The 24,683-nt window shown below is 39.7% G+C and overlaps 1 protein-coding gene across 1 annotated transcript; it reads right to left on the bottom strand.

Moving 5' to 3' along the window:
• Nucleotides 1–1,280: 1,280 nt before the first annotated feature.
• Nucleotides 1,281–23,925, bottom strand: SNRK (SNF related kinase; the record flags this gene model as incomplete). Its single annotated transcript, XM_079538569.1, has 5 exons — nt 1,281–2,499; nt 6,371–6,505; nt 7,588–7,800; nt 9,921–10,062; nt 23,337–23,925. The coding sequence occupies 5 exons, from the start codon at nt 23,923–23,925 to the stop codon at nt 1,281–1,283; spliced, it is 2,298 nt and encodes a 765-aa protein (XP_079394695.1).
• Between the last annotated feature and the right edge of the window lie 758 nt (nt 23,926–24,683).

The raw sequence follows: 24,683 nt of genomic DNA, 5'->3' as shown, positions 1-24,683 counted from the left end.
TATATTTTTATCTAGATAATAAAATTCCACAAGTAAATTCCACTTCTCTTGTCAAATGCACCCACTGGTACACAAATACTCTAAAACAAGACCTCGCTGTGGCTATGAGAAACCCAACAGAAAGGCAAATAGTTGTAAAATAAATACTTTCCTATATGCTATTTTCACCAATATTGACAAAAAGCATGTAACAGGGAAAATAAGGGGCGTGCGTATGGGCAAACAGCAGTACTTTAAGTCGTACAAGAGCCTGATTTGATAATGAGAAAAACGTAAGTGACAGGAACTACGTCAACTTGAATCCAATTAAAGGTTTTCCATCCCTTATTGCCTTTTGAAATCTCCAGGAGGCTGGGAGAGAACAGGGAGGAAGGCTCACAAGGTAAAAACCTAAAATGTTAAGTGTCATGATATACTAATAATGAAAGTAATTCATACAAATAGTTTATTTTCAGTTAGCACGTAAAACCTCAGAAGTAGGCTTAATAATTTACCTCTGTTATATTAAAAAAGATTGTCTGCTTGTAATATTAACATATTTCTATGGGAAAAAAGCTGCCTTACAAATCTACTTGCTTCTTTAAAACAAAACAAAAAAACCCAACCCAACCCAACAATGCAAGGCAACTGCCTCTAGCAAAACGAGATCTTTTCACTCTGATTTTTGAGCCACAACTTTATCCACTTCATAACTTAAGACAAATAGGTATGGGTTTAAACTCATATTTCAAGATCGCTAATTTTCAGTGCATCTTTGCTTTGTACAAGCCTTGGAACATCTGAAAGCTCCCTGAAGAGTTTTCAGCATCAAAACATTATTGCTTTGGTTCTGTTTCAGACACATAGAAGTATGCCACATATCACAGATTTTAGATATCACAGAAGGTCAGAACAAGAATTAACATTTCACAAGTGAACAAAAGCTCCTCTCTCTCTAGTTTAAGTGCAGAACATGAAACTTCTAAGTGCTCCATTTACATTAGGATCCAGATAGTCATTTTAATTTAATCCAGATCTTCCATAGTAAAATTATAAATGTAAAAACTACACAACAAAATATTCTGTTTCGTCGAAAAAAAATATAATGGCTAGCAGCATGCAAAGACCATGCATTGTCATATCATCAAGCAAACACAAAATTAAAACGTAATAAATAACTGCTCAAAGCCCACTTAAAAATCTTAAGACAACAAAAGGGGGTTCAGTGACAAGGCGTTCACAGCTCTGAACAGGAAGAAAGATGCGGTCAAATAGATCAAGCTATTAAAGTCAGGCTGCTGTCAAATGACATGACAACAACTGGTCTGACTGGAGGTACACAGCAGGCCCTCCTTTGGGTTCCGCTGAATATTCACAGATATCGTCTTTTCACAGAGAGGTAGTTGTAGCACGTTATTTTTCAAGTTCCTGTTCTTTAGCCGTTCCAATTCATTTGCCGTGTCTGATATCTGGTCAGAAAAGAACTTTAGGCTGCCCAACGAAGAAGCCTGGTTGGCACTTCCACTGGAACTTATACACATTTTCCACGATGATTTCTCCTGTACTTTTACACTGGAGAATGTCAGATTGTTTTGAGGATCAATAATGTATTTAGTGCTGCCGTGAATCTGTGAACCCAGGCAAAGGCTCATTAACTTCAGGCTTTCGACCAGTTCCCCTGCACTTCTAGATGATAACTGCATTGAGTTTCCAGATCCGGCGCATCGACGAGTGGAGCCTGAAGTGTTGTTGGTGCTGCCGCTGGAGTTGCTGGAGGGACTTCCCCCACCTTTGCTATCACCACCTGGGCTCGTTTTGTCCACTCCTCCATTCGCGTTACTTGGTTTGCTTTGTCCACCACCGTCTCCTTGGCTGCCAGGCGGCCCCTCGCTGCTATCCCGCCTGTGCCACGAGTAAGTAAACCCACTATCCTTATCGAGGCGCCTCCTGCTTTCCGAGTCATCGTCACTTGTTTCTGAGCTACTGCAACTAGAGCCACGGCCCTGGCTTTTCCTCCTGTGGTAGCGCTTGTGCACCGTGCTAGGCGAAGCAATGTTCATTTTTAACCTGCTGAGCTTTGGGGGTAAGTTCTCGTCCATGTCAAACTCATCATCCGACTCTCCTTCCTCAAAGATCTGATTGAGGACTGGGGCGCTCTTTCGTGAAGTCAGTCGGTTTGTAACTGAAGGCTTACGGCGCAGAACAACTTGAGTAGAAAGAGAAATAGGCTTCTTGTCCTCTTCATCCTCCTCTTCATCTTCTTCTACTCTGAACAAGCACTTCCGGCCGCTCGTAGTGGGTTTTAAGCTCACTGATGGAACTACCGAGAGTGCCGGCCCTGCTAACTCAGGGATCTCTTCTTTCTTTGCTGACTCACCAGCAGCCTTGCTTCTGTGTCCATTGAGAATGTTTTCTGCCGTGCGAGCTGGAGACTGAGGAACAGTTGCATGGGAGAGAGGAGAAGCTGTAAGGTCATCCTCCAGATCCTGGGGTACATCGATTTTTGTTGGCCATGATTGCCTACAGAAGTACAAAAGATAAAAGTCACATCTTGGTGACCATCTCAAAACACACAAGCAAGTTTGAGACCTATACAAGAGGAGCTTAAGAACTGCCACAAAGATTGCCTGAGTTGTGTATTTGTAAAGGGCAGTACTGAGTAACTGAGAAAAAACGTTCTCAAGATGTGCATTCCTTTGGAAATGCTGTTACTTGAAAGGAATGTCATATTTACAAAAGCATCGTTTAGAAATGTTGTTGTTTTCTGTCAAAAGGAATCTTAAAAAAATTCACTACTCAGAAAATGAGGTAAGCAATACAAAGCTTTAAATAACTGCCTTTCCAGTAATCTGAAGGAGGCATAGAAACACCAGTGCCACGGAGGAGAGATGCAAGAAGGTTCAGGTACAAGATGAGTAAAAGTGGTTTAGAATATTCTGAATCTTTTGTTACTTTTTTCCACAGTACTCTTACTACAAAAATCAGGTTAAAATCAACACAAATGAAGCTGAAAAGCAAAGTCAGAAGGAACATTCTCCTATTTAAGTAAGTTTCACTGAGACTAAGCTCTGTTCCACAATAATCACCTTTAATTTCAAACATATGCATCAAGGTCATACACATTTATTTGACCTTACCTCAACAACAGGAATACTGCAGTTCCATAAATTCAGATTGCTTAATAAACTAGCATAATCAAAGTTCAAACTGTATGAGTGTCTCAAAACGAACTGAAGTGACAGTTGAGAGTAAATCAGGTTTACCATCAGCGGCTGGTGACTAACGGTTTATATTTTACTTTATATTTGGGAGATACACTGTAATTTTCCCATCACTTACACAATAAATTAAGAACAAAGACTGACAGTCCTTCCTCTCTGCCTGTATTTTGAAGACTGATCCAAAAGAACTCACCACCTTGACAGTGACTGCGCATAAGCTCCACATTCCTTGTACAGAGTAAGAGTTTTCTTCTATCTTCTCAAAAAGTTATCTTGAAGTTAAAAGAGTTTCCTCATCATGTGATTTTACATTAGCTAACATAATCTAGCACAACGCACGAGAAGCAGTGGAAAGAGACTTCTGCTTGAGTATGGATGACATTACAAGATACTGCCAATCTTACTTTGGGCATGCCACCAGAAGGGGCTGCAAAACTCTCCAGCCCAAGTAAGAAACAAAGTATGGCTGGAAAGCAGAGAGGAAGCAGAAAAGTTTCAGATCAGGGTGACCACCAGCTATTCTCATTGTGTTCAAGTGTTTAGAGTTAATAGATGCATCTGTGTTAGAACTGTACTTGCTCAACATTCCCCTCATCCACCAGGCTGGTCACCCAGTTGTAGATGGAGCTGAGGTTGGTCAAACACAACCTGCCTTTCATGAACCCGTGCTGGCTGGGCCCGATCCCCGGGATGCCACGCGCATGTCGTGTGATCTCACCCAAGCTGATCTGTTCTGTAACTTTCCCTGGTACCAAGATCATGCTGACAGGCCTGTGGTTCCCCAGATCCTCCTTACAGCCCTTCTTGTAGATGGAAGTCACATCAGCAAGCCTCCAATACTATGTGTATCTCACATAGTAGCCCACGTTTACCTCCCTGTCTTCCTCCACATTGTGTCCAGTAGGTCCAAGGTGAGTGGGCCAGAAGGAAAACTCCAAATTGTGAGTTATTCATGTTTAACTTTTACATCTTCTAAACTCTCAAAATGAAATTAATGCATCACCGTTGTCCTTTCCATAAGATCACTCTAGATACTTTCCATTTAGAACCACCATGGAGAAAAGAAGTAACTTGAATGCTACCTGGAATTATTAATGGCAAGAGTTCATCAATTACTGTGGATCTGCTTGTCATGCAAAGAAAATTCACGCTATTAACGCAGACTTTAACTACTCTATTCAACATTATAAAATCATACCAAGATTCAGATTCAATAAATCTATGTGTCCCAGTTCCTCATCTAACTGGAGCAGCTGTTTTACAGAAAAAGTGATACTGATACAATGAAAAAAACAATTTAAAAGCAGACTTTGTAGGTTTAGAACTCATTTGAACTCCAAAGCTTTCCTCTAATTTACAGTTTATAGGTTTTACAGCTTATACTTACTATAAGACACATTTGATGTTCTAATTGAATTTCTTGTAAAAGAGATTGATGGACGTAAGAGGAAAGAGAGAAGTGCAGAGCACAAGGCATATAGTCGTGACCTTGAAAAGAGGTAAGCTCTGTAACACCGAGCCTTAGACCAGTTAAGTTTCTGTAGATTAAAACCTGTACTTGCAGCAATAATTCTTCTAAAGCACTTGTCACCATGCCACATCAGATAATGTTTCTTATGTGAGCAGACAGAGAGAGATGACCCTTCTGTGCAGCAACTAGATTTCAGTGTAATCTAGCACACAATCTCCAGACAACAAAGATTCTGATAATAGCCACTGTAAGATTCTAAAACAACTTGTTATTCAGGTAGATGGAAGGATATTCAGAAGTGATTCATCTCAGTCCTAAAAGTTTCAGCCTAAATCCAAGGTCACAATCAAGGCAGATGATGCATCTAGAACCTGTTTTCCACTGCGCTTACCTTTAATTTGTAACAAGCACTCCTTTTGTTTTTTTTTTGTTAAGATTGTATTTGAGATGATAGTACCTTCTATCAATTAGTCCAAGTAAAATATAGATATGCAGCAGAAGGGAATCACAGTATTCATGCTCTTCTGCCACTCTTATATGACTTTCATTGCAAGAAAAGTTGCACAAAAAGCCCTCTAGCATGAATGACCAGTCTTGTCTTTTCCTTGCTACATTAACAAACCTGAAGGACAGTAGCAACTGAAGCATTTCGTGTTCTTCTCTCACTAAGAGATTAGCTACCAACAACTGCTATTATTGCTAACAGTGATTATCAGTAACATTTTACCTAAGTCATAGGGCAACTTTCTGAAAAGACTGGAGATCAGAGGGCAGAAATTAATGGAAAAGCCTCAGTACCACCTCCATCTTCACTGGAAAGATTGTCAAGATGGGCCAGTAATGATTTTTCTTAACAGCAGAAGGCTTCTTGTTGTATTCTAACACTTACTCAGCAAACTAAAAAGAAAGCATTTAAGAAACATAACTGCTCAAAACTCATATGCCCCAGAATCAATGTGCAACTGGAAACTACTCACAACATAAGCATATGCTTCTGTAACTGGAAATGTGATGCTGTGATAGTGGCCTGCACAGCAAGTGGACTGGCTGAACACATCAGTACTAATTACATGGCACAATTCTCCTCTCCTCCCTTTGCTTTACTGCCTGTCAACAAACTGAAGCTTTGAAAACTCCAAGGTGCTTTTTGTCAAACTAAGAATTCTATGGCAGTAATTTTAAATGGATGACTGAAGTTTTCAACCATTTTTCTTACATAACAGCCATATCAAACTAACTGTATTAAAAAGAACAGAACAACCTGAAGAAGTTTGCTCTAATCCTGATGTACAGAACCAAAAGCTAACAACTACTCCTTAACGTCAACTTCAAGTAATTTCTCATCTCTAAGTAACTCCCCATCACATTTAAGGACAATGCAACTGATTTTTTTCTCCCAAGGATATTGCACAAACTTTCTATGAGGACCTGATGGTCAACGCACACGTCTGTTCCCAGCAGGTATTCCTTCATATACAGACTTCAAATTCTTTACCCATCTTCTAAAAACAGTAGAAATTGAGAATATTGGTAACTAATTCGTGAACAGCTTCTCAATTGTCCACAGCACTTTATTTGAACCCACTTAAAACTGGCAGTAAATAAGCACATCACAGCTTTATAAAAGTAGTACTTGAACAATTCAATAAGACACTAAATTTAAAAAAGAAGAAAAAAATTTACCTTCTCTAATTCTTACCTGAACTGCGCTTTGATGTTGCTAGGGCTTGCAGATCTGGCCTGAATTTCTTTCTCCTGTTTTTCTCGCAGAATCCTCTCAGCCAGTAAGAAGTACGTAGCAGTGATGTGATTGTATTTGTTAGTTTCCAGTGCCCTAGGGAAACAACAGAACAAGAAACAAACCGTACATCAGTGGCTTCTAAGAACTGGACACGCAGTTTGCACATCTTGCTGTATTTCTTAGGCACAGCACCTGGCAAACACAACTGTGTCTTTCTGATACCCTGACAACTGTCTTGGTCTTCCTAAAAATAAAGAGCCAACAGGTCTAATCAGTTCACTTTAGGTGAATGAGAATATTTTTAGAGTGCCATTCAAAAAGAAATTAATTCTTCCTTTGCTGACCGTACTTGAAAGAATAAAACTGTATTTTGTTAATGTTATGCACCAGCAGCAGGCTTTCCCATTGGCATATACACAATGTTCCAACACTCATTTATGTAGCAACCAGATGAAAAACTTCCATTATCTTACAGCTGTCACGTTAACTTCACAATAACATTATACTCCTAATCCCAACCTAAAGGACACCAGCAGCTAAAAACGTAAGTAGTGACCCTGCTGTTTGTTATCTCTTTTATTTTTCTCCCCCTCCCCCCAATGTTAAGGTCTTAAGAGTTTTTTCCAGGTCAAACATGAACAAATAGAAAAAAACAGCTACACCCTCTTTCAATGCATTGAATATTGTGAAGAGTTGGGGTTTTTAATCTGTTAGAAGAAACTATGCGGCTTTCTAGTATGCTCACTCAGTGGCAATGATGATTTTGCATTACACAGACATAAGAAATAGTACTTTGAATTACAAAGATCCATGTATATGCCAGCATACTGAAGGAAAAATGTTAGAATTTATCACCTCTACATATGCATGCAGACAGGCATAACTAGTATGGATAGGTAGCACAAGTCAAAGCATGGATTTCAAAGCAAATTTGCTTAAGATTGCAAAGTGTTGCAGGAAACGAACACTGTTCCAAAACACCTCCTTGAAGTTTTGCCTAAAACTGGATCCATGTCAGTACTTCTCATCCTAGAATGCTCTCAGAGAGCAAGATTGTAACACTTCGTTTGATAACTGAATGGCTTGACATTTCAACACTGAAACACCCAGGTCACCAGTGTTGCATCTCGTACGGTGACACAAAATGCACTTCATGTAGGAGACAGAGAACTTACTCCACTATAGTATCTCGGTCTGCAATGTCACCAAGAACCATGCGCTGTATTATGCTGTTGTGTTCCTCCTCGGACAGATTTTTGTATGACACAAGAGGAATGTTGTACTTTGTTGCAGGGGAAGGGTCAACTCCTTGGAGCCACGCATGGTTCTCAATCTCTTCCAAAGATGCCCTTCGCTTCGGATCTCTCTGCAACATCCGTGTAATCAGACTGCAAACAAAAAACAGATCTAAACAAAATGCACTTGCATGTTTAAAAGACAACCATTCTAACAGCAGCACTGGAAAGAACTTTGCTGTCAGCCCAAATAGGTCCTCGGAAGTCTCTATGTAAGCAGTGTGGTAAGAAATTATTCTCAAACAAGTTCCAAATATTGCTGAGCTGAAACTATTTATTTATTTAAAACTACAAATACCATAAGCACTACAGTTTTCATTTGCAATGCTTAGATTCCTAACATCTGATTTGCTGTTGTTTGTTTTTTTTAATGTTTGTATGGCAGCTGTGACAGATGGCCTACAGGCTGGTCTGTACAATAATAGAAATATAATTTCCTACTATTGCTGCTGTCAACAAGATTGTGGAGTGGCAAAATAAGCAGAAATGTTCTATTCTGAGATCGCCTGTAAGACATTTAATTCTTCTGCATCTGTGAAAAGACAGTGACCTCTTCCACCCTTAAAAACAACATCTAGGATGAAGTAACAAACATACTAACAGGTTGACGCTGAACGTTTGCAAGTGCTGGTAGGGCAGTGCATAGATTCCTAAAGTAAGCAGGAAAAGATGACTGTCACCTCCGTGAACTCTGTCTCTACTGGGAAGTTATCCAGGTGAGATGTCACTTGTATTACTATTTGAACACACACAGAACTAACTATGCAATTCATCTGACTCTTTTTAATGCCCTAGTAAAACACCAGCAGTAAGGTAGTAAAGTGCACCATAAATGCACCACAAGTGCCCTCCTGCTTCAGGCTTTCTTATGCATCCCAAAACATCAAGAATGTTTTCACTTAAAGCAGATGGTTTAGGCAGTTTCAGAGCCATTTCCCTGAGTAAACCTAACCTTCAGAACACTTAGGTAACTGGCAATACATCACAGAGTGCCACATGCAGAAAGCAGATCTACTTGGGCCTTTAAGAAGATTAGCATTAGCCAGTATATTAAGCAAAAGAATCCAAAAAATAGGAAATTTCATGGCCCAAGCAACACGTGCAACATCTCATAAGATTCACTGGAGGCCAGGCTGGATGTGGCTCTGGGCAGCCTGGTCTGGTGGCTGGTGAACCTGCACATAGCAGGGGGGTTGAAACTCAATGATCTTTGTGGTCCTTTTCAACCCAGGCCACTCTATGATCCTTTCTGACAGAATTCACTAATAAGAGCTTTCAAACTCTTCCCATCTGGTATTTTAAACTTCTTCTCGTTTGTAAATCTCTTCAAGTTGCTGAGAGCCCTGATAGGAGCTTTTCCATACCAGAAATACTAGACACTATAAGACATGAAAACTCGTTACCATGTTGTGTTATGCATTCCTGGACTGCACAGGTTAAGAGAGTAACGGTCATTTTGACCACAGTTATAACAAATTTCCTTCTCTGTCAAGGAACAGAATCTTAGATGTTCCTCTAGTCTTATGGCTCTGACATATAGTAAAAGAACTGATGATGTCATTAATTGATCTTTACTGTATGGGCCAATATTGGAACATATAAAAAATAAAAAAGCAGCAGTGAATACTGCAGAAAAGCATCACATCAACATGAGTCATGATTTTCAAGCAGCATATGGCATTTTGCAGATAGATGATTTTTCTCCTGTGATTGCCTAGAATGTTGGAGCTTCCATTTCAGTAGGAGATAAGCAAAGCTTGCTGTGATATTCTTAGGCTTTGCCACCTTGTATTCCAAACTGCAATCTAGAGAGACCATTACTTTTTTCACTCCTGCCACAACGTACTCCGAGCAACACTTTGCAATTTGCCCAGCAAGAACAGTGGCCAAATCCAGTCAAGCCCTGAGCATCTTCTCTGATCATTTATAAAATGGATGACAGATGAATAAAGACACAATTTCACAAATGCTGGAAAAGCCTACTGGCAAAAAAAATCATAGGAGTAACCTTTTCTAAGAATAAGTATAGGAAATAAAAAGATGCTATACTGCTGCCCAAGATACTCAGTCGACATGAGGAAATACTAAGAACTAAGGAAGAACACAAGTAGCTAGCAAAGAATATTTCCACGCTAATAAACTGCATGAGGACTCTCAGAGACAGTGAAAATCCACTTCTATGAGTGCTTTCAATTCTTGGGTACTCTACTTACTCTTTACATTCTTTGGACACGTGAGGTGGCACCGTGTATTTGCAGTCCATTATCATAGTCAGAGTTTCGCTGTCATTTGCTTCTTGAAATGGTGGTTGTCCACACACCAACATAAAGAGGATGACCCCCAAACTCCATATATCTGTAAATATATAATTCATGCTTTAAAGTAATGGCTGAAAAAGTAGACATTATTACCATCAAAACTGATGTATTACTGAGATGCATCCTGAGTTTACTACTGTACTCTCGATTATCAGCATTACTTACAGAGTTTGCAATTCCTCTGAAATACAGCAGTTCCAGACTGACAGTTTTTATAGCTTATGAGGGGGGGAAAAAAAATCAGAATTCAATACCTCAAAGATGAAAAGTATTGAGACATCACATCTTTGACAGCAAAACATCATTTAAAGCTGAAGATAATCCGGTCACTCAGAAGATAAGAGTTTATTACGCTTTCCTTCATAGGTAGGCACAGATTATTAAGAGAGATGTGTATTCAAAGCACATCCCTTTCTAACAGACTAGTGCAAACTGTTCTCCATCTTATCCGTTACCCTACGCAGTAAGAAATTCTAAAAGCCACTTACGACAATGAATCAGATATTTGTTTTTCCTTCAGGAGCAGTGACTTTAAAAATGTTATTTGTTAATGCTAAGTAATGAATTAAATTCTCTCTGTAAAGCTGTTGTCTTACACATTAAGGACCAATCATTAAGACGTGTGTGTTCCAGTTGTCTTGCTTGCCTGGTTGGTTTTAGATATCTATTGAACATGTAATGAAGTTAACAGCTATCTCTACTAGGCTATGCAAATTTTCTTGTTTCCATCCAATTCTTCTTTTGTTTAATTCCAAAAGTGTTTACCAATTTCCTTGGTCCCCAATGAAATGACAAACCAAGGATGAAAAAGAAGCACTTCTAGGTATGAAGTGCTTTTGTTGGTTTCTACTTACTGGAAAGGCTAAAATTTACTTCAGTTCTTCATAAAATTTGCCTAGAAAAAAAGCATTTCAGGTATCGCAATGCATTCAATACAGGAAATGTAGAGTTTGAAAAGTTTAAGCAACAAAAAAATAGTCAATCAAATGTACACTGTATATTTAGAATGCTCTTCAACTTCAGATGTCACTTCACACTATGGGAATTCCAGCAGCAGTTTTGGGCCTCAGACCCCAGCATTTCAGAGATCTGCACCCAGTAAAAGAAGCAAGCAGCAGATCCGAGGTAAGGGAAGAGGCAGAAAGCTCCTGAGGGAAGAGCAGCTGGCAGCAGCCGTGGGAAGCAGAGCACACAGCTCTGTCCTGGAGGAGCTGGGAGGGAACCGCGCTGCTAGCTGCCCAACTGCAGCTGGCTCTGTGCGGCCTGCACAAATACTTGATGTGCATTTAAAGCTGAGGGATGGCTACGGTTTTGTTTAAGAATGTAAATCACACATTCATCCCTAGCACAATTATTCATTTGGGTAGTTACAACACATTCTTCGTATGGTTTAGCTGAGAGAGAAAAAGACGCTACAGGGTAATTTTCTTCAGAGCTCTAATTTGTACTAAGTGTATGCTATTAACTCCAACAATTATTTGATTTCTGTTATGCTACTTTAGGGCCTCGATCCTGTATGTGCCCAGCACTTGGAGGCCAGCACACCGAGCCATGGAGACCTGCAAATTCAACTTCATTGATCACACTGCAAAGTCAGCAAGGGCTTTACTGCTTCACCAGCCCGATGCCAGAAAGCTGCACGGTTTGGAATGCTGAGACTGAAAAAAAGCCTCACAAGGCAGAGGCAACTTTACCTGAAGGTATACCTTGACTATTGTAAAGGTGCTTGCATCTTCCTGCTTAGTCTGAAAGGAGCCAGAAATCTCTGGTGCGTTACCCATCTCCCACCAAGCAACAGGTATCAAAACCTCATTTCTGCAGGCACACGGAATGTGTACCATCACGCATTTCTATTAGCTGCCATCTTCTGCATGTCAGTGCCCTTCCTCGATTCCTACCCTTCGCTAAGGAATCGATTTTACAATACAATCTATGTTGTGTTGTCAGTATTCCGTTCAGTGCCTCCCAATAAAATGCTCGGTGTCTCCTTCCAGCAGGAAGCGTTTCAGGAGGCACCACAGAGCTCCGTAATTACAGATAAATTATGTTTGCCGTAATAAAATTACACTGGCTAAGCTTAAGCCAAGACAAAAAATACTGAAGAGGAAAGTGGAATAATTAAACCATAAATTAAAAATGAGCAGGCAAAAAGCTAGAACAGACGATTCCAAGAAACCGAGCTTAAAATATCAGAAAAGCCCCAAGAAGAGGACAAAAATAGCAGTGAGACAACAATTAAAGTTCCACACAACCACACAGAGGAAACTCCAGCCGACTTCCGAGCGGCTCAGCTCACAGTGAGTACATACTGAGCACCCCTCAGTGCTCTCCTTTAGGCAGCAGCGTCCAATCCATGCTCTGCTCAGCACACAGAACAGTGACACAGCACACTGTGCATCAGCTGTGTGGTTGGCTTTTATTGGATATATACATTCTTTCTAAAATTTGGGTTTGCAAGGATATGTGATGATAAATACTGCTTAAGTAACTTCTGGAAAATTAAAACACGTACATCCAGGTACTTGTAAAGAATCAGGAAGTCTAGAAGCAGAATTCAATTCATTCTCTATATGCAAAGAAATAAGTGTTCAGATGCTGTACCAAGAGCTGTGGTTTAGTGGGAGATACTGGTGAGAGGCGGATGGTTGGCCTGGGTGATCTTGGAAGATTTTTCCAACCTTGGAGATTCTATGATTTTGTGTAGTTTATACATTAGCATACTATTTGCATTAACAAATAAGAGTAATCATTTATCACGTATGAGAATTTTGTATCTCTTTCATTAGCTACTGTATTTTGCACCTCATGTTCACAGTCTCTCCTACAGTCTTTGGTACACTGTATGATGTGCTGTGTTATTGAAAAGGCACTGCGTGTATGAAAGAAACTATGAACAAAAAACAGTGCTTAAAACTTTCTGCTTCATCCAGACATATTATCTAAGGTATTTTATGCTCTCAGTGAAGGACACTGGGTCAGCAGTGACCTCATTCTCACACAATACAGACAAAACTTATGCTTTTTCCTAACAAATACATATTTTGTTAGCCTCATCAGACACTCATCTATTGTGGCCAAGAAGTGGCCACGTGCAGAAGCAATTGCATAACTTTTGCACACAACTTATTTTTATAGCTGTGGCCAAAGAACGTCATTGCATCTATACTCATGGCTACTAAAATTCCTGCTGTCAGGAATAGCTCAGACATGCTTAAGCAGATCCAAAAGTACACTAATAACCAGGAACCAGAATGCAATGAAATAGCGTGCCTAAATAATTCTCATCTCCACATGGAAAGACTTAATGTGTTCCCTCCTTATTTTTGCACAGACCTTAAGCCACATCAAACACCACCTTGAAGTCACCTTCACAAACTCCCCAGCATCACATTATAGAAAGCATCTCCTCTCAGCTACAGAAGCAGAGCCAAGTGCCTGAATGGCTGCAGATGTATTGAGAACATGTATTCAAGAGTTCTGCCCCTCCATAGGCAGTCTCTTCAATAAGATGTCCTAGCCTGTTCTCTGCATCAGTTTAACTAGATGCAGTTATTTCTTTGAAACACTACGTGCAACTACAGCCAAACCAGCCAACCACTTTGAAGAATGAGGCAACATCTTCAGTAAGGTTCTCTTTCTGATCTACTGCACGTTGTTATCATGGCAGAGACACAATGGGAAGCATACGTGTTGCTGGAGCCCCACTATCTGGAGTGCATATCTGGAAAAGGATTAAGGGTTTTGATTCTTTTGCTAAGAAACACTGACAATGTATTTAGTGAATCTTCCTGCAGCATTTGTCCTATTCAGAAACGACCTGAGCTCAGACTACAGATCTTGAGTAACAGATTGATGTAGAAGTTTAATCCATATTCTTTTCTGACTGTAAAAATAGAAGGCTGGCCAATCTCATTCTGTCTTCTGACACTCAGTATTTCAGGCAACGTTCTATAGGTCTTATTAAAAAACTTGATCCCAGTAATCATTAGTCACAATAATGAGGAGTGCTAACAGCAGGTGGAGGGAGATGATCCTGTAAGGCCTAAGCCAAACTCAGCACATTAAGCCCCTCACCGCATCAACAGCTTCCTTCTGCCCATCTAGAACAGCACCAGGCAGGTGTTTATTCAAGAAAAGCAAGAACTATAATAGTATTGATAGCATGAGCGTGCTGAACTTCAACGCTCCATCTGAACCAGCACAGGGTTGTACCTCTGCTGTGAAGTCAAGTCACCATCCGTGTAAAAAGGACGATTTCAAGTGTGAAGGAAGTGGTAAAAAAACTGCTAGAAAACAGGAAACGTAGAACTAAGTTTCAAAATGTGTTTGTTTGAAATACACAAACCTTGCAATAGCAAGGGAAGCACAGAAACGCTTTGTAAAGAACTGGACTATTCCACGGGATTTCAAACTATCCCACGAATTCAGACAAATGCTGCATGCAAAGTAGTGTAATAGCAGTATCTTGTTATTACAACTTAACACTGGATTTAACTGAACAATGGGATTTTTACTGGCAGATCTCCCTACGTTTACGTTTCCTGAAAAGACAAAAGAAATTCCTGCATGTTCTGCAATATTACAAGAGTTTTATTTTACGTCTTAAAGCCACTTGCAACTGAGGGCCAGAAATCTTAGCTGCAAGTATCTCTTTTAAAGTTAAGTGAGCCCATTACCATCCCAACACACAATGAAGTTTGAATGTTTTCCTTTCTTCATTTTCAGCCTGACTCAGTACTGAAGTTCTCTAAATCTTTAACGCATTCAATTCCCAAATATTATTAAATTCCATCAAATTTTAGAAGATTCAGCACATATCTGATCTTTGAGAAATACTGCCATTTATAATTCATCTTAAGCCATTCAAGAATGAAAAAAAAAAAAAAAAAAAAAAAAAAAAAAATCAACAAATGTGTTCTCTGCTTTTTTCTATTGGAGATCCATAGATGAAATTTTTTCTGTCAACTTCAGAAAACATAGAGCACAAACTTTAGGAAAGAATGGAAATGCTTTCTTCTTTTAGAGAGATACTTTTGGTCTCCCACTTAGTGTAGTACCATATCACATTTTGGAAAACTCTGTTTCCAAAACAGTACCTGCAGTTAAGAATTTGAGGAGTGGTTGTCTTTGAGACATTACTAAGCTCAGAGTTAGAGGTTATTTTATTACAGAGTCTGTTTCCAGCATAATTCCCCACACAACAGAAACGTTCTCTGCCTTATTGCTTTCTGTTGCAGTAATCAGAGCTGTTCTATTATGTATTTCTATAATTATGAGAAAACTCGTCCATTCTCTGGATCCTAAGGAAGATGGAGATTGAGATGAACTCAACTGATTGAGTGCCACTGCGAAGACTTACTGCTACATGCTGTCCTTTCTTACGCTGTACCCTGCCGATTTCTGCTCACACTGCAGGTGTAGCCAAAGCAGATCAGTTCCTTCTGCCAGGGAGGCCACTTCCACTTGCAGAGCAGGCAACGCAGCCCGATCCTTACTCCTACAGCTCCAAGAGTGTTCTTGTGCTTTTGCAAAAGGAGGGAAACATCAAAACTGAGTGAAAGCTTCAGTCAAGAGCCAGTGCTCTGCTTTGTCAGAGGCATCAGCTCTGCCAAGGCAGCTATATGTACAGATTAGAAAGATGTTGTGGCAGCAGTGAAATAAGGGCCTGGCATCTCAGCACAGCAAGGTTTCCGGAAAGAACATCTCTTATTAGACCAGCTAATAACTGGGGGAAGGGGGAAGAAAACTAACTCCAAGTTTTCAGGTACAGAGTTTTTTGGGTTTTGTTCTTGTTGTTGGTTTTGTTTGTTTTTTTTTTTATATCACACACTTTCAAAAAAACACATACCATAAAGGTTGCCTTCTTTATAAAACGTATATGTTCTTAACTTGGGTCAACACAGAGGAAAAGCCCAGGCTGAAAGACCTTATTTTTATACGTTATCAGAAAGTTGCAGAAATGCACGTAAAAGCAATTAGAAACCACAGAATGGTGCTGGTTCACAACAGGGCTGCACCAGCAAGGAGCTGAAAGCAGAATAAGAACCCCCTGAAGAAAAAGTAATCAGGCTTTGGACAGAACTTTTCAATATTGCAATAAGTTAACCAAATACATGAGCTGGGTTTTTTGAAAGCACAGTTCCTTGGCTTGGACCAAGGAATCAATGTATGTCTGCAGCTCACATTTCCTTTTCACAGCCTGGAACTCAGGTGCCAGTTTCAGACTTGAGAATCCTAAGCAAAGAACACAGGGAAGAGAAGGGTTACAGAAACCCAACTTCAGATGAGCCAATACAAACATTTATCTTTTACACAACTTAAAAGTTTTTCTACTATTCTTAGTAAAGCTTCATCAAGCTTGCTTACTTCCCTCTTCTCCAAATGTTATCCAATTTACCCTCTCCAGAAAATTGTTGCAAAAAAAGAATTTAGGCCCGGGGTGCTGCATGCTTTAACATACTTAGACGTAAAGCTTCCTATTAGTATACTGAAAGGCAGCACACAGTACTCTCATTATGCTGCAGCAGCCAAAAGCTGACTCTTTCAAAAGCACAGCAAAGATCTTCAGAGGCATCTTATCATTTGCATTGAGTGCTACTGACTTGAAGTTACCACTGTTGTGTCCTGAATAAAATGAGAGGTTAGACTCTAAAAGCATTAGCTAGCCAACTGCACCAGAGGACATTTCATTGCTTTTAAAGCCACTAAATACTGTTGCTCAGGAAAGGGCTGCTGGAGCAGGATTCCCAGAGCCATGACAACCAGGGCTGTGTATACGCAACTTCCTTACATAACATGAAGTCACTGCCATGGAAACCAAAGGACGTCACCAGCTGCCTGTGCTATGCCTGCCTTCAACACAGGGCACTCAAGCATCTGTTCTGCTCAAGTTTGTAAGCAGCACAAGCCGTATCCACATTCATCAGCTTAACTGCTGAACTGGGCTTCGTCTCGTTAGGCATTTATTGCCTTCTAGAGTTCATCACTTAATTCTAAGACAAGAATTGTGGATTTCAGAAAGCTTTATTTTTGTGGCATGGTAACTTCAGTATGAGAGGCTTGCCCAAATGTTTGCCAGCCCTTGCAATTCAGACACTTATCACATTTTATATGTGCTACTTATAACTTGTGATCATAAGCTAAAAATCTATACTCCTTTTTGCAATAGACACATTTGCTTTAGCTACATAAACTGAGTCCCATTAATAAAAGGGTTTATTTGAGAAATTCATGGGAATAAGTAATTTTTCCTCCTAGCAGAAGTAGAAGTGCTGAGCAATACACACTGCATATGCTTTTCTGTTGGTAAGACATATCTTTCTACAGAAAACATACATTTAGTCAGGTTTTAGAGTAAACATTCCAGTGAGAAGTGTGTAAGAGACAGCTGAATGTCAACTATCCTGCATGACAAGCCACTAAACTCAAGAGTAAAAAAAAAAAAAAAAAAGAAAAATAAACAAACAACTTATATGGAGATAAGAATGTGTACGTTTGTTTTTACCACTGCAAAGGTACCTACAGATGGGATCAATGAAGGATGGAAACGGGCCCCGACTGGCAGCATCGCGGGCAATTATTCCAATCACTGTGTGAAGATATTAAAGAGAATGTCATTGCCACAGCCTCTTCAAAGCACTGTGAAGAAAGCAGATTTCAAGGGGACCTCCTGAAGATGAGGCCTGAATGCTGAACGTTGAGTCTCTTTCAACATCAAGTTCTTCTGTGCAGAGCTAAATGTGGAAATTTTAATGTAAAAATCACCCATGTCTTTGCATTCTTGAAGGCAGCAACTGAGCAGTATCTAAGGCTGTTCCAAGGTAGGCACAAACACCCATCCTGAACTACTTCATTCGGACAGGAATTTAGGAGTGGAACTTGCCCTGGGCTCAGGAGTAAAGTCCAGGCTCATAATTCACAAGGGTACCGGTGACAAGGATGCTTGCTACTGGTTCATACCTGTTTTCTTCACAGCACAGACTATGGAAAACAATGAAAACTCCAATTTGTAGAAAACTTCACACAACTGTCTGAAGAGCCAGAACACAGCTTGAGTACAAATCCGTATGAAAACACTGTAGGAAGATTTTTATGCACTTAATGAAAACCTGCATAACCGCAGTAAAAAAGAAAAGCTGGTCTCATACTGATCAGTGCTTCGGGGGGGCGTGTTACATTGGTGATATGTTTGTGCTTCAGAAGATAAGTACACCGACCCTCTGCAGACAAGAAGCTTAGAAGATGCCATCCCTGGCATTGAAAAAAAAAATAACAGAAACAAGACAGTATAGAGTAACCTTGTGTTAGCAGTATCAATGTTTGTATGCATCACAGGTAGTTGTACACTACTATATGCACACTGCTGACAAGCCTGGATGATGATGACGACTCTGGGCCAGCTGTAAATCTGAAGAGCATGAGTAAAGAACAAAATAGAATTGCTACCAAAAATGTGATCTTTGAGTGATTGAACCCTTTTTCTGTTCTTTAGCATCCCATGACTTCCAGTAAGCTTGCATACAGACATCTCCACTTGCCAGAGATGCTGCTGTCTGGTGACAACATTTCTAAAGTTTTTGTAAAATGGGATTCACTTCTCCCTTGCAGAAGACTGAGGCAGAGATCTTTTGCAATCAGTGACAACACCATCAGAATTTACACGCAGGATTGGCTGTTCTTGCTTTAAAGCTCTGCAAATCCAATTAAAATGACTATTAGAACACACAGACAAGAGAATTAAGAGAAATCTCTTCCTTCCCCTATCTCTTAAAAAAAAAAAAAAAAAAAAAGAGCAAAATAGCAAATGGCATTTAGCAAATTATTTTCATAATTAGTTTATCTGTCTGATGAAACAGTCTGTTCTATATGTTCCTTTATTTGACTAAGACATGCTCATCAGCAACTATTCTTATCTTTGGAAAGCATTTCTATTTTCATTCAGTTTGGCAACTATTGCTTACTTTTCCCCTCAAGATAATTGCCTGGCTTTTGCTGATTGCATGAAACTATTATAGACAAACTGTTGACACTCTTCATGAACAAATCAAGAAAACCCACACCTTCAACTTTTACTGAACACTGCCCTCAATCTAGAATAGTCTTCTTTACTCTGATTTGTCAATCCTGCACTTAGAAATGCATTCTTTCTCTTTTGGTTTCTGTTGCTTAACCACATTTCCAAAACTGTCTATTTAGGTCCCGCCAGATCTGTGTTACCAAATTAGTTGATGGCTGAATGTAAGTAATTGGAGTAGTTGTTCGTAAGGCACACAAAGTGAAGCTTCTTATCCCATGCATATGGATTCCATTATGATAAATACTTTCTCCACAGCAGTTTGAAATATAGTGAAAACAGTTCACATGTGAACATGGCAGGATGCTAAAGGCATCTCTGTACTCAAGTTAGGGTTTAGCAGATACGCTAGTAACCAAAGTCTATCCCGACAGCTTGCCCTCTGTATTTTCACTTGGATACTGGCACAGACCATACAATATTCTTTGTTAATGCCACTTGATGAATGACTGTCATTTTCAGCCAAATGAGCTTCTCTCGCATGGAAGGTGAAGACAAACGAGCCAGGCTGAGCTGTCCTAACCTGAACTGCTTCTTGCAAAAAAGGGCGCATCTTATCACCTTCCCCCAGAACACTGGTGCAAGCCGCAAGCTCCCATCACTTCCTTAGCACCAGCTCAAAACTAAGTGAGCAAACAGCTCTGTTTGCTAACCTGGCAGAAGTTAAGCCTGTAGAAAAATTAACAGCCTTCTGTCAAATTAACTCATCAGATCAGCTCATCAAATAGGCAGCCACGCAACAGAGTGTAGCACACAAGAAGGGGTAGCTCTGCACTGATGCAAGCAAAATGGAAGGGCAAAACCACACGCTGGAAGCAGCTACGTACCGTGCTATTTTAGCTTTCTGCACCCTCAAATCTTCAGACTCACCATGTAATACACCCAACTGCCCAAAAGTGATGCAGTGTAACATTTAAAAAGGAGTTTTGGAAAAGAAAACAGTCATTAAAAAACTGCTGAAGGATTATTTGCCTCACCTCTGTTTTACTTCTATCGTGTTTGGCTGCAATCCAATTTTGAACCTACTAGAATTCAAAAGGTAATTCAACACCATATATGGCTTACAAACATCGTACTATTTTTTTCCCCTTTGGCCAAGCCTGTCAAATCTTATATTCAGCATTCTCATAAGGTAAAAGGTCACTGTAAATAGCCACTGGCCACGATGCTTACATCAGTCATTTACATGGTGAATAAAGTGCTGTATGCAGGCAGAAACGTCAGAACGAGCTTCGTGCAGGTCAGATAAGGTCATCTGCATGCTCAGCAGTGCTCAAACACAGGGCAAACCTGGCTGAAGCTTTGAATGGCCACCCACTCCAGCAGCACCAAATGCAAATAAAATAAAGCCCTTGCAAATCCTTGATGCAGAAAAAAAACCCAAAAAGCAGAAGAGCCCAAGATCCCTCCAGCAGTGACAAAGTGGGTCTGAAAGCAACACAGCTGGCTCCTGCAACTTGACAGAAGGCAGCAAAATGGATTCGGACTCGAAGCTGCCGGTCAAACAGCACTGAGTTTGAGTAACAGTAATATCCTTAGTCATGTCTTCATGAGCAGCTCCCACTATTCCCTTTGCACCGCTGCGAGGACAGACTGCTACACTGGAGGCCCCATCTCTAATTCATCACCGTTACTTGTGTATCACAGTACCATTTCAGAGGCCTGTGCTCAATAATGCTAAATAAACAGCCCCAGTCCCACAGTCTGACCAGAACAAAATTTTAAGTTGTGAGAACACGGAGAACTCCAAGCAACAGAACTTCCATTACGTAACTCAGGTTCTGAAAAGCCCTGAGAACATACGATCGTTGTCTAATGCTCTTCTTGCATCATTTTAACTATGGCCTTCAACACAAAAGGAAATGACAGACCTAAATTAGGTAGTCTCTTTTCAAGTGTGAAAGCTTTTAAGTAGCATCACAAAGGACAGATTAATCTCTAAGCTAGCTGAAACAGTTACATTTCATAAAGCAAGCTTTTCCATAATTTTAAAGCATATAACTTAGTAAAAGGCTTGCCCTGAATATTTCAGCTCTTTGCAGCAACAAAACATAAATGGTCTTTTCCCTTACAGTCTTTCTAATATGATTAAGACATCGGACATGCCATTTTGTCACAAGCCTCACAACAAAACCCATGCACTGAGTTTTTTTTTTTTTTTTTTTAAATATGACAACGTCAGATAAATGCAAGTAGTACGGTGCTTTGGTTTTGTCACTAAAGAAGTTAGAATAGAAGCCCTGCAATTTGCTGACAAGTTTAGAGGATCCAGTAACTGGCACTGCACTCTGGGGAGCAAGCAAAAACTGACCACTGCATGTATTTAAATATCCTGGGACATACAGATTAACTAGCATCCTTAAACTACACTAGAAAAAGTTCATTTTCAGCTAAGTTTTTCTGCTGATCACAACAGTGCACAGTAAGCCAGACTGCTAGACACCTCCTCCTCTATGAATCAATTCAATCATTTTCTTCTGCTGCTATCATTTGATCAAACTGCTTATAAATTACTGCAAGAACTGTTTTCTATGATGTCACCATTCTTACACTGAAACAATAAGAGGTCAAAGTGTGCTTTATTAACATATCATTTAATTCAGACTATCTGCTCAAAGATTTTGGACTCAAGGCAGATTTAAACTCTCCAAGACATAGAAAGGCATCTCTCAAGGCCAAGTCCCAAAAAGATGACTCTCAGACAAACAGTGTTTCTCCATTTCTAGCAATGTCCTAAAATACAGCATTGCACAGAATTTACACTGCGACATTTCTAGAAGTGACCCTCACAAGAGCTGCATGTAATATTTGTACTGCGCTAGCTTACATTCCAACAAAGCTTAAGTCTGCTTCTAATGCTGAGTGAAGTGCAGCCACCAAGAAGCACCACTGCAGTTACTGTTTATTCACTACTTTTCAAAGTTTTAAAACTGCAGTAAGAAAAAAAACTACTTATCACAGAATATGAAACGCAGCAAGAAGAGTCTTAAGGCCACAAACAGAAACCTGGAGATGACCACTTAAAGGCAGCATCTCCGATGTTCGGACCTTCAAGAACATATCTTGCAACTCCCATTCCTCTCAAGTCCCCGTCCTCACTGTTCCCACCTGCTGGTTGCACAGTCCAATTTATCCCTTCCTCTAAAGAAAAAAAGAGCTAATCATTTATATTTTTTAAAAGGCAAGAATAGTAGTTCAACAGTGTGCAGAAATATCTTACCCTTCATCAGGTAGCTTAGCAAGACTTGGACATGTTGAAAGTCTCAAAATTTAAACTACCACACGTTAAGCACAGCAAAATACAGCCACACTGGTGTACCCAACCCTCACCAGTATTAAAGAGACTAGAAGCATCACATAACAGGCACACAAGGACAAGAAATATTGCAACTACTGTAAGTCACTGGAAATGTTATGTATCTGAATGTGTGGTTAATGTGGTTAATGCTACTTCAGCTAACAGATATGGCCACATGACAGTATTTGCTATTGTCTATATTTAAAAAAAACAAGCCTACTTCTAATATCACATGCAAGAGGCCTAAAAGAATAGTAAGACAATTCCCTTATTAGTCTAGCACACTAAGCCAGCCAGGTGCAACATGAAGACCAACTTACACATGGCTAATACTCATATCTTTTAGAATGGGAATCAACTGGGAACTTACTCCCTACTTTCAGTTCTCAGACAAGAAAAGAGCAGAGAGGTAATAAAGAGTTAATGCTGCTCTTAATTTTTTGTTTCATTTGCAAGCTAAGTACATACATACTAAAATGGATTCCTACCACCTAACAGCAGAACACCTACGCAGCATGGACTCACAGGGTCATTCTAAGATGGCTAAACTAAACAAGAAATAATCAATAGCTTTGGGGGATTTAAACAAAAGAAATTAAGAACAGGTACTTTCCTGAAAAGGAGGTAGTGTCCTTGAACAAAGCAAGTTCAAATGTATGTTTGCATCAATATACTGCATTCACCTTACTATTAATGTTAAAGTTTGGCGTTGTTTGTTTGTTTGTTTTTTAAACAACACACACACGTTAAAAGAATTTCAATAACTTTTTCAGATAGAGATGCTCCAATGCTAAGTCATCTGTAACTTTAGCAGCACGATAACATTTCCTGCCAATTAGCTGGCTTCCACATATGGCATTATCTTGAAACAGAAAACAGAGTGGTACAACATCACGGTGCTTCACATTGAGATCAGTTGTTGAATTCAAAGAGGACGTACCCACTGCTGGTGCATCATATTCATCCCCAAGTAAAATTTCAGGAGCAGAATATGCGAGAGATCCACAGCTCGTGGTGAGTTTTTTTCCAGGCTGAAATTTGTTGCTGAAGCCAAAATCAGTTAATTTCACAAGTCCTTGTTTTTCAAAGAAGACCACATTCTCTGGCTTTAAGTCTCTGTGAACTACATGCAGTTTGTGGCAGTATGATATAGCGTGGACTATTTGAGCAAAGTACTTTTTTGCCAGATCCTCATTCAGGCCTTCTTCGTGCTTCATGATGTAATCAAACATATCCCCTCCATCACCTAGTTCTAAGATGAGATAAAGCTTAGTCTGGGTGTCAATCACTTCATACAGCCGTACAATATTGGGATGCTGCACTAGTTTCATGCATCTAACTTCCTGAAAAAGATGTCCAGTAGCTAGAGTATCCAGTTTGGTCTTGTCAATTACTTTTACTGCTACTTTTTCACCTGTAAAGACATGTCGAGCAAGTTTGACCACAGCAAAATGTCCTCTGCCCAAAGTCTTATCCAAGTCATACAATCCTGCAATTTTTCCATCGTATCCTCGTTTGAAGCCTGCCATTCTGTTTCAGAAGATGAAATAATGCTCAAGCTCTTTGGAACTGTGATCTTTTCATAGAAGAGTGTCCGTTGCAAATAAATAGTCCATCATCACTGCCAAGCACGCCTGAAAAAATAGAGACAAGATTATATATTTGTATGAAAGTAAGCAAAACCATTATCCTGTAGTGATTTTGAAGTCACACAGGCATGTTGTTACAGATTACTTACAAGATCTTGAGGAGTTTTTGCAAGGAGTTTGGTAAGTTATACCACACTGACTAATACATTTCTGAAGCCACATTACCAATATGGTTGAAGAGAGTGAATTTCAGCAGTGCATTAACAAAAATTTCACCAAAGCTGCATGGCATTTGTGTTCTTGTAAGAAACACATGAAGGCATCAGTGCTACAAGGTCTGCTAAAACTGACAGAGCCAGAATCTGCAACTTTTCTGCCTATTTTATTGGCCAGAAATCAGGTGGACATTTACAGGAAAACATTTGATTTACCTTAGATTTCAGTTTATTCTTTCATGTTGCAGCATGTTAAACAAAGCAACACACAGGATTTCATTTTGTTACATGTGAGTTTAAGTACTATCGACTAATCCTGTAATTACCACAAACTAACAAAGCTTTATAGGCTGAAATTAAAACATGTGGCTTACAAAAAAAGTTTGGTTAAATATTTTGACTAGAGTTATGAAAACTGGTGATAAAAAGTTTGTGTATTCAGCAGCCCTGGCAATAAGTCAATAAGAATAGAAAGGAAGCAGA

This window comes from Tetrao urogallus (assembly GCF_951394365.1).
Source record: "Tetrao urogallus genome assembly, chromosome: 7".
Taxonomy (NCBI): Eukaryota; Metazoa; Chordata; class Aves; order Galliformes; family Phasianidae; genus Tetrao; species Tetrao urogallus.
The sequence above is the reverse complement of the archived record's forward strand: the minus strand, read 5'-3'. Positions and strand labels throughout refer to the sequence as shown.